Source organism: Schistocerca piceifrons, chromosome 1, assembly GCF_021461385.2.
Source record: "Schistocerca piceifrons isolate TAMUIC-IGC-003096 chromosome 1, iqSchPice1.1, whole genome shotgun sequence".
NCBI classification, from domain to species: Eukaryota; Metazoa; Arthropoda; class Insecta; order Orthoptera; family Acrididae; genus Schistocerca; species Schistocerca piceifrons.
The window spans coordinates 1084116195-1084126911 of NC_060138.1; the positions used below are offsets into that span (position 1 = coordinate 1084116195).

Here is a 10717-nt window from a genome sequence, read left to right on the forward strand (position 1 = left end):
CAAAACATTCGCGAATATTAGAGTTGTCTCACATACAGAGTGAATTTAAGTTATATGTGTTAATGTACACGTACCTGCTGTTCTCTTTTCTTTCCTAACGGAAACAATGCTGACCAGACTCCCAAAGATGTGTGAATGTTGAGAGCACTTTGTTCCATAGACGACTAAGTCATTAGAGTACGTATTCAGACGGAACAAAGATGGGGCAGAAAATCGGCTGGCCATATTTTAAAAGTAACCAGTTTGGAATTTACCTATCCGATTTATGGCAACTACGGAGGACCTGCATCTGAATTACCGGAGGGGAATTTCAGTGCTACTCCTGAATGTGAATCCGGTGCCTCAACCTCGCTCCGTGCTAGTAGCTGAGGTAACAGGCGTTCATAGAAGCGGCTTTGTCACGTAACTAATCAATTTCACTGGCTGAACAAAGTTTTCTCGTTAATGATCATACTGCCTGAGTCGCTTCCTTTTCAAGACAAGAAAATTTTGTTTCTCTGAATAGAACGATTGCACTGGCACGTGAGTTTGCGGTATTACACACAAAACTGGACGAGGGTTTAGAAACAAAGAAAGATGTAGTTGATATAAAGTGACAATTTTTATCCGTTACAGAAAATATGAAATTATGCGTATATGCCATATGAGTTGGTTCATACGAGTACCATGTCTGTGTGAAGACAAAATGTATACATTGTTGACAGCAAAAGTAAAACATCCTAGAAGAGTTTAAATGGCAATGGACGTGGTACAGTGGGGCTCCCAGCCTGTAACAAGCCTTCCTACTGGAAGGCCACTGTAGACCCACTACACAGACACTTGCATCACATATGAGGTGGCCGCCGAGAGTCAAACCCAGGATCTGAGCTTCGGTAATCAACAATGACAACCATTAAACTACGGAGGCAGACTGCATGGTTGTTAAAGTAATGGAAATGTGCTTGATAAGAGCAATGTTCAGATCCCCGCATGGCTGTCGTAATTAAGACTTTACGTGGTTTGGCTAAATCAAGGCGAATTCCGGGATAATTACTTAACACTGCTACGGCCTCTCCCCCCCTCGGCCCCTTTTAAACTAATATTACGTTTATAATAACATCGACAGTATCCTAAACTCAGATCTTACTTGCTTTGGTGACATCTACATTTACAACACTAACACGTACGCATGCGCAACATAATGTAGGTTCCGACTGTAAGAATACGTTTCATCCAGTTATCATAAAACAACAAAATGATAATCATAGATACTATATTATTCACATTCTCTCTGAGACAGGCGTAATTTGTAGCGTTATTTTCTGATTTCTGCACCGACGTCTAAACGACTACACTGCAATTCACACTTTGAGCGCCTGGCAGAGGCTGTATCGAACCGTTTTCACACTGTTTCTGTACCGTCTCACTCTCGAATAGCGCACGGAAAAATCGAACACATACATACTTTCGTGCAACTTCTGAAATCTCTTTATTTTGCTATAATTATCGTTTCTCTCTGTGTAGGTGGGTGTCAACAAAATATTTTCGAATTCGGAACGTCAGAGATTGAAATTTGGTCAAAAGATCTCGCCGCAATGATAATCTGTTTCAATGATTGCCACCCCAACTCGTGTATCATATCCGTTACACTTTCTCCTCTGTTTTTTGATACAGTACTTCACTTCTTCGAACTTTTTCAATGTCCTCAGTCAATCTCATCTGTCACGGAGCCCATACCACAGAGCAAAACCCTCGCAGAGGACGGACGAGTGTAGTGTAGGCAGTCTCTTTTTAGTGGACTTGTTGCATCTTTTAAATGTTTTCCAGTCTTCAGTTTGCAACCCGTCAACAATATTAATGTGATCGTTCCAGCTGAAGTCGTTCGTGATTCTAATTCCTAAGCATTTAGCTGAATTGACAGTCTTAAGATTTGTGTGATTTATCGCGTAACCGAAATTTTGCGGATTCCTTTTAGTACTCATGTGAACGATCGCACACTTTTCATTTTTAGGGTCAGATGTCGTTTTTTTCACCCAACAAATATCTTTCCTAAATCATTTTACAATTGATTTTGATCTGTTGGTAACTCTACTATACAGAGAATGACAGCACCATTTGCAAATAAACTAAGATGGCTAGTAAGAGTGTCTCCTAAATCATTTATATCATGTTTATAATTTAGAAACAGCAGAGGGTCTACGACATTTCCTTGGAGAGCGCCAGATATCATATGCGCTTTACTCGATGACTTTCCGCTAGTTTATTACGAACTGTGGCCATTCTGACAGGAAGCCATAAATCCAGTAGCACGACTGAGACGATACTCAAAGGGCACGCAATTTGATTAGAAGTTCACTTGTGAAGCACAGTATCAAAAGCGTTCTGGAAATCTAGAAATATGGAATCAGTTTGACATCCTCTGCCGATAGCACTCATTACTTCGTGAGAATAAAAAGGTAGTAGTGTTTCATTAGAACGAAATTTGCTGAATGCGTGATGACTGTGTCAACAGATCGTTTTCCTCCATGTAATTCATAATGTTCGAACGCAGCATATGTTCCAAAATCCTACTGGAAACTGACGTCAGTGATATAGGTCTGTAATACATCGAATTACTCCTATTTCGTTTCTTGAGGATTCGTGTAACCTCTGCAACTTTCCAGTCAAACGAGCGTTGTGTACGCTGTTAAGTATGGAGCTGTTACATCGGTATACTCTGAAAATAATTTAACTGATATACAATCTGGACCGGAGGACTAGCCTTTATTAAGAAATTTAATCTGCTTTGCTAGACCGAGGATGTTTGCTTCTAAGTTACGTTGGCAGCAATTCTTGAATCGAATTCCGGAATATTCACTTCGTCCCCTTTGGTGAAGGAATTTCGGAAAACCGTATTCAGTAACTTAGCTTTAGTGGCATTGTCATCAGCAACATCACGATTGTTTTCGGGCAGTGAAGGTATTGATTGTGTCTTTCGGTTGGATTAGTTTACTACGACCAGAATCTCTTCTGCCAGATTTCGAGACAGAGTTACGTCATGGAAAATAGTAAAAACATTTCGCATTGAGGTTTGCGCTAAATTTCGAGCTTCTGTAAAACTTCGCCAGTCTTGGGGATTACGCATTCTTTTAAATTTGGCACGCTTCTCTCATTGCTTCTGCAACAGTGTTCAAACCCGTTTTGTGTACCATAGGGGGTTCAGTTCCGTCTCTTATTATTCGATATAAATCGCTTCGCTGCAGTCGATACTATTTCTTTGAATTCAAGCCACGTTTGGTCTAAACTTACATAGTTAGTTCGACAAAAATGGAGGCTGTCCCTTACGGAGGCGTTTTTTAAACAGATGTATTTTGCGTAATTTTTGGTGTGTTTGGATATTAAGGTATTCAGTCTCGCTGGAATGACCTTGTGGTCACCAATCCCTGTGTATGTCATAATGCTCCTTATTTGCTTTGGATTATTTGTTGCTAAGAGGTCGAGTATGATTTCGCAACCATTTACAATTTTAGTGGGCTCCTGAATTAACTGTTCGAAATATTTTTAGGAGAAAGCTTTTAGTACTCTGTCGGATAAGTTTTATGTCTGTCACCGACTTTAAATATATATTGTCGCCAACGTATTTCTCTTCGGTAAAAATAATTATGTTTTTTAAAGGACATCCAAACATCAAGAGCTGCACTGTATATGCCAAACAGGTAACCGGGTCTATAACCCGTTGCCCGTGGCATCCGATAAAGAGGGACAAACAACTGTATGTATGTCAGTTTCAACAACCTGAGAATTGTATATATAATACCAGAAGTAAAAATCTACTTACATTGTACTGTCTCTATAGCAATGACATGAGTGTCAATGAAAAATACAAACATCAAAAAAAGTTTTGCATCACCTCGCTCCCAAGAGTTCCGGAACCCGTAAAGAAAATTGGAATAGAATTTACATAAACATCATTTTCGCCCTTTTTGTTGCTCACGAAAACCATACATTGCACGTTGTACCACCATACAGCGAGACCTTCAGAGGTGGTACACACCGGTACCTCTAATACCCAACAGCACGTCCTCTTGCATTGATGCATGCTTGTATTCGTCGTGGCATACTAGCCACAAGTTCATCAAGGCACAGTTGGTCAAGATTGTCCCACTCCTCAACAGCGATCCGGCGTAGATCCCTCAGAGTGGTTGGTGGGCCACGTCGTCCATAAATAGCCCTTTTCAATCCATCCTGGGCATGTTCGATAGGGATCATGTCTGGAGAACATGCTGGCCACTCTAGTCTAGCGATGTCGTTGTTCTGAAGGAAGTCATTTACAGGATGTGCACGATGGGGGCGCGAATTGTCGTCCATGAAGACGAATGCCTCGCCAATATGCTGTCAATATGGTTCCACTATCGGTCGGAGGATCGGATTCACGTATCGTGCAGCCGTTATGGCGCCTTCCATGGCCACCAGCGGCGTACTTCGGCCTCACATAATGCCACCCCAAAACAGCAGCGAATTTCCACCTTGCTGCCCTCGCTGGACAGTGTGTCTAAGGCGTTCAGCCTGACCGGGTTGCTTCCAAACACGTCTCCGACGATTGTCTGGTCGAAGGCATATGCGACACTCATCGGTGAAGAGAAGGTGATGCCAATCCTGAGCGGTCCGTTTGGCGTGTGGTTGGGCCCATCTGTACCGCACTGCATAATGTCGTGGTTGCAATGATCGACTTCTCCATGGACGTCGGCAGTGAAGTTGCGCATCATGCAGCATATTGTGCACAATTTGAGTCGTAATACGACGTCCTTTGGCTGCACGAAAAGCATTATTCAACATGGTGGTGTTGCTGTCAGGTTTCTTCCGAGCCATAATCCGTAGATAGCGGTCATCCAAGGTAGTAGTAGTACTTGGGCGGCCTGAGGCATGTCATCGACAGTTCCTGTCTCTCTGTATCTCTTCCACGTCCGAACAACATCGCTTTGGTTCACTCCGAGACGCCTGGACACTTCCCATGTTGAGAGCCCTTCCTGGTACTAAGCAACAATGCGTACGCGATCGAACCGCGGTATTGACCGTCTAGGCATGGTTGAACTACAGACAACACCAGCCGTGTACCTCCTTCCTTGTGGAATGACTGAAACTGATCGGCTGTTGCACCCCCTCCGTCAAATAGGCGCTGCTCATGTATGGTTGTTCACATCTTGGGCGGGTTTAGTGAGATCTCTGAACAGTCAAAGGGACTGTGTCTGTGATACAATATCCACAGTCAACGTCTGTCTTCAGGAGTTCTATGAACCGGGGTGATGCAAAACTTTTTTTTTATATGTATATTTAGGATGTTCAGATTTCTAGATTCACAACAAGCTGAACATCCCAAAGAATTTATAACTGACACACATATCGTTGCTACAGATATACATAATGTAAGTATGTTTATATTTCTGCTATTATATATGCAGTCGTCATGTTGTAGAAACTGTTCTACGTACAGTTGTTTGTCCCTCTGTATCAGATGCCACTGATGATGGGTTATTGACCCGAACACCGGTTTGGCAAATAAACATTTCAAGTGCAGCTCATGGTGTTTGGAAGATGTTCTTTAACAAACATCTTAAAGCTGCGGAGCATGAAGCGTTCCAGATTTTTAAGTAACTACATTGTTGTGGATTAAGTACGCTTCAAACAGTACTTGTTTTCCGCAGCTTAGTCCCGGACTAGTAGATATACTCGAACACATAAAGATATGTTGGGGAAATACTTGGCTACCTCAAGTGTATTCTGCTTTTCTCTGCTTTAAAAATAAATTGAGAAATTTAAAAAGACGTACGTTTGAATGATTTCTCGGCATAAATTTTCATGTAATAATTCTCCCTTTGAATCTTAGGTCAGAATTAATTTCTTCTACTTCAGATTACATCTAATCGGTGTTAGGTTTTATTTTCCCAAACACAGTTGTCTGTCAACTGAAAGACAAGTGTGCAAGTCCACGTACACAATACCACACCAAAACGACACTTCACTGCTGGTCAAGACTGCCTAGTCTGTCAGTAGTCTGTTGCCCAAGAGTGATGGGAATGAAACTCCTGAAATCGTTCCCGTAATAAGTTATGAAACATATTGTAGCCAGAAGTAACTTCATTTATAATTAATATGTCACGGCTGGAAACAGCACCAGGAAATATACTTGTTATGATTATGAAATATTTTAGCCTGTAATGTTCGGTAGGGGCACGAGGAAAAGAATGCAACGTTTACGCTTAATTTGTCTGATAATGATGTGTGTGAAATCTTATTGGACTTAACTGCTAAGGTCCTCAGTCCCTGAGCTTACATACTACTTAACCTAATTTATCCTAAGGACAAACACACACACCCATGCCCGAGGGAGGACTCGAACCTCCGCCGGGCTTAATTTGTTTCTGTAAAGCATTAGTTCAAATTTCTGTCACAGTGCTACCTTAGTACGACACAAGTAAAAATGTAGTAAGGTGTTCGGAGATAATTATTACTCGGTTCTTTGCGAAGTAGTTGGAATTTGATGTCTTTGAAAGCTAACACTTCTCAGATAATGGGAGGTAGAATTTTATATGCCGGCCGCGGTGGTCTCGCGGTTCTAGGCGCGCAGTCCGGAACCGCGCGACTACTACGGTCGCAGGTTCGAATCCTGCCTCGGGCATGGATGTGTGTGCTGTCCTTAGGTTAGTTAGGTTTAAGTAGTTCTAAGTTCTAGGGGACTGATGACCACAGCTGTTAAGTCCCATAGTGCTCAGAGCCATTTGAACCAATTTTTTATCAAATCGGCTGCTCACTGTATTAGCACGACTGTAATCTCCTGTACATAGCAGCATATAACCAAAACAGAAAGAACGTTACATGAGTAATCGAACTATCTTCGGGCGAAACACGCACAGTTTCGCTGAAGACAATACAATATTGCGTTGTATGAAAGATTGCAGAGTTCCCCAAACTCCACTTTATTAACGTTGCTTATTCGTACAACATACACGATCAGTTTCAGAATGCACATTCAATCGTCTGATGTATCTGAGAAACCAATCATATCTATATCGACGATGGAGCGTGTATTCGGAAATCGGTCATGTCCAATGAATAAACAGAATCAATAAAGTGAAATTTGAGGGATATAATCTTTCACACACCTCTAGTAAAATACAGGTTGTCCTATTGGGAATGATCAGTATCCAGGAATAAGACAGGAACGATCATTCGAAGAAAAAAAGTCTAGTAAACTTTGACACTAAACTTCATATCTTAAGAGCTATTACCACTGCTTCATCTTTGCTACTGTGAAACACATCTCTTCTACGGAACTAGTGCTGGTATTCCTTAAGATGTGAATGTTAGAGCCCAATTTTTTCTTGTTTTGCTCCATACCACCCCTTCCAAAAATAACGAAAGCAAAGAAAAGAGTGAAAGAGATTTGTTTCACAGAATCGAAGAAGTAAAAGTGCCTATTGCAGTTAAGGTATGCCTTTTAGAGCATATGTATACCAGACCTTTTGTGCTTCGAATAGTCGTTCTTGTTATACTGCTAAACATTCACGGTCCCTACTGGGAGATCATGTATATTACGGCTGCTTGCATCCGATACGCCAGATCAACAATGATGAAGAGATGAAAACAATACAACACCTTTTCAGCTACTATACTGGCGTATTTTATTAAAATAATTAATCAAAATGTGTAGCACAGGTATTTTTGTGCTGCAAAGAGTCCAGTGTCCCAAGGGAATAACGCACAGATGTTGTCAACATTGGGCATATAACATGCAACAATTCTCCTTAGTTAGGCTCTTCAGAAGAAGAAACACATCGGTGAAATCTAGTGATCGAACTGACTATTAAACAGGTCCAGCACCTGTCGTTGCCCAAGCTGTTTCCCCAAAGACAGTGTAATGAAAGCGAACCCCCGTCTCCGGTGTTGAAACTACAAGGGTCAAAGATCTATCACAGACATACATTTTAATCGTATAGAGTCTGTAGACCAGAATAACATTTGATAGACTCTCAAGGAAAGCAACTTTGCCTCCACTGTCTCTCGAGAAATGCGGTTACTCTAACGAACCAATGAACACCATGGATTCTTCAAATCAAATCGCTGAGGAGGAGAACACGGCAAGTGCCATAACCCGATTTCCCAGAAACTTCTCTCAGTGAAAGAGGAATCACACTAAGCGACTACGTGTCTCGGCTTATCCGTAGATATTAGACCGTTTCTGAGAAAACTGCCGTCAAAGTTCTCGACGTACTTTAGATGTCTTTCACCGCGTGCTAAGCGCAGTACAACTGGTGGCATAGTGGTAACTTCTCATTTTCGTCTCTTGTGTTCCAAACCCTTTTACTGTTTTCATTTAAACAGCCGGGATGGCCGAGCGGTTATAGGCGCTACAGTCTGGAACCGCGCGATCGCTACGGTCACCGAGCGAGGTGGCGCAGTGGTTAGCACACTGGACTCGCATTCGGGAGGACGACGGTTCAATCCCGTCTCCGGCCATCCTGATTTAGGTTTTCCGTGATTTCCCTAAATCGCTTCAGGCAAATGCCGGGATGGTTCCTTTGAAAGGGCACGGCTGATTTCCTTCCCCATCCTTCCCTCACCCGAGCTTGCGCTCCGTCTCTAATGACCTCGTTGTCGATGGGACGTTAAACACTAATCTCCTCCTCTTCTCCTCCGCTACGGTCGTAGGTTCGAACCTGCCTCGGGCATGGATGTGTGTGATGTCCTTAGGTTAGTTAGGTTTAAGTAGTTTTAATTTCTAGGGGACTTGTGATCTCAGAAGTTAAGTCCCATAGTGCTCAGAGGCATTTTTTTGTTTTTATTTATTTGTTTTCGTTCATCTAAGCATGTAGAATGTTTCTTATGAAGTTGAGGGACACAAGGGCATCATATTAATTGTAAAAGTACAACAGGGTTTCACTATAAGTGTCACAATTTTATTATGTATGTGTTTATGGCAATTTCAAGATTTTTTTTTTAACTCTCGTATTCATTTATTTCATTCTTCTATCAATTCTTGATTCACATATTTTATTTTTATGCTTATTCACCACGAAGACTTGATGCATACCTATGGCTGATCTCGATCGTGGAAACATTCGGAACATAGAAATTCCGAATAGCACCGGCATCGCACAAAGGCAGGTTCGCCACAGCGACATTTCTTCGAATGAATCTCACTCGGGAAAGAAATGTCGTTAACATTGCAGAAGATTTCAAGTATTGCCAATAATTTCGTGGCAAAGTACACATAACGGATCACTTTTCCGAAAAGTGAAGCTTGCAGTTGATTTTGAATCAATTTCATAGAAAACAATTCCAAATTATTTTTCCACTCATTTATTTTGTTCTTTTTATTAATTCACCATAGCCGGTCGGGGTGGCCGAGCGGTTCTATGCGCTACAGCCTGAAACCGCGCGACCGCTCAGAAGTGAAGTCCCATAGTGCTCAGAGCCATTTGAACCATTTTTGAATTCACCATAGATACAATTAACAAGCGAATAAGGACAACGTTATTACAATATGAACTGGCAAACATTCGTGTAACAAACTTCTACAGACAAAGGTAGACAAACTGATAAAAATAAAAGAAAAAAAGCGGGTTATAAACACGCTTTTTTCTTTTTTTTTTAATCTCATTTTGTTCGTTTTCGTTCTTGTATCTGCTTGGGGCGGACGTCGCAAGACACCCAATTCAGTTCGTCGTTGTTCCATTAACTCAGTTTTTTATTACAGAGGGCAGCTAATCCTGTGACCGAACACGCTGAGTTACCGTGCCGGCGAACTCTAGGTACTGTGCCACAGCTTCGGTTGATCTGTTTATTCGCATAAAGGCACATAAAGTACCTCGAACTCTGAGCGTCGTTTTCTCAGTAACGATCGTGTTCTACAGCTAACCCGTGTTCATAATTTTGACCCCTCTTCCACCCAATGAAGTTTCTGGGAAATCGTGTTGCCGCGTTCTCCTCGTCAGTACGTACCATGAAACAACTTCCGAGAATGTTTCTGTTTGGTTCATACCAGTGCTGTATAATTTTTAACACCAGTCTATTTTTTCACCTCATATTATGAATCAAACAAGTGTAACCATACCCAAGGAAACAGGTTGAACAGGCTGCGACTGCGAACCGTAACAGTGCTTTGTTATTCACTGAATATCGAGCTTACAAACCACAGTCCGCTGTGACAGATTTCTCCCAGTGCAGGTAGCACCTGTACGTGCTGTTCACGTAGTGACTGACTGTTCTCATGTGCCCGGTAGAACTGACATGTGAGAGCTGCTTTGTTGTTGACGGCTTGAGCCACCCAGAGGGGATCAGAGTGGGTGACAGTGAAGTAAGAGACGTGACTGACCTTCTTGATGTCGAAGTCCCGCATGCCGCGGTGCGACGGGCACCTGCCGAAGCCGAGCCTCTGGGCCGCGGCGCCGGGCGCGTCCATCAACACGAGCAACAGGAGGAGCACGAGCGCGGGCGCACACATCGCGGCAGTGGTCGCCATGGCGGTAGGCGGCGGAGTGGCGAGAGACGGGCTTCTGCGCGGTGTCCCCGCGTCGGCCGCAGACGCCAGCGCCGCCACGCACTGCGGTCAGCGGCCGCGCCGAACGCTGCCGCTCGCCGCTCGCCACCACTGTGCGACTTCCTCCGTTCTGCACTGACCTTCTACTGTGAAGTCTGTCGACAGTGATACACCGCACGGTTACTCCTTTGGCCTTGCAAACTGCATCCAAATGAACGAAAG

At 42.8% G+C, this 10717-nt stretch overlaps 1 protein-coding gene across 1 annotated transcript in view; it reads right to left on the reverse strand.

The window, feature by feature from the left end:
* LOC124798069 (apolipoprotein D-like) overlaps positions 1 to 10508 on the reverse strand; it is a 226983-nt gene extending 216475 nt beyond the window's left edge. The window contains exon 1 of the mRNA XM_047261308.1: positions 10331 to 10508. Coding sequence (XP_047117264.1) covers positions 10331 to 10477 — 147 coding nt within the window. The 5' untranslated portion in view covers positions 10478 to 10508. The remainder of the gene's footprint in view (positions 1 to 10330) is intronic.
* Between the last annotated feature and the right edge of the window lie 209 nt (positions 10509 to 10717).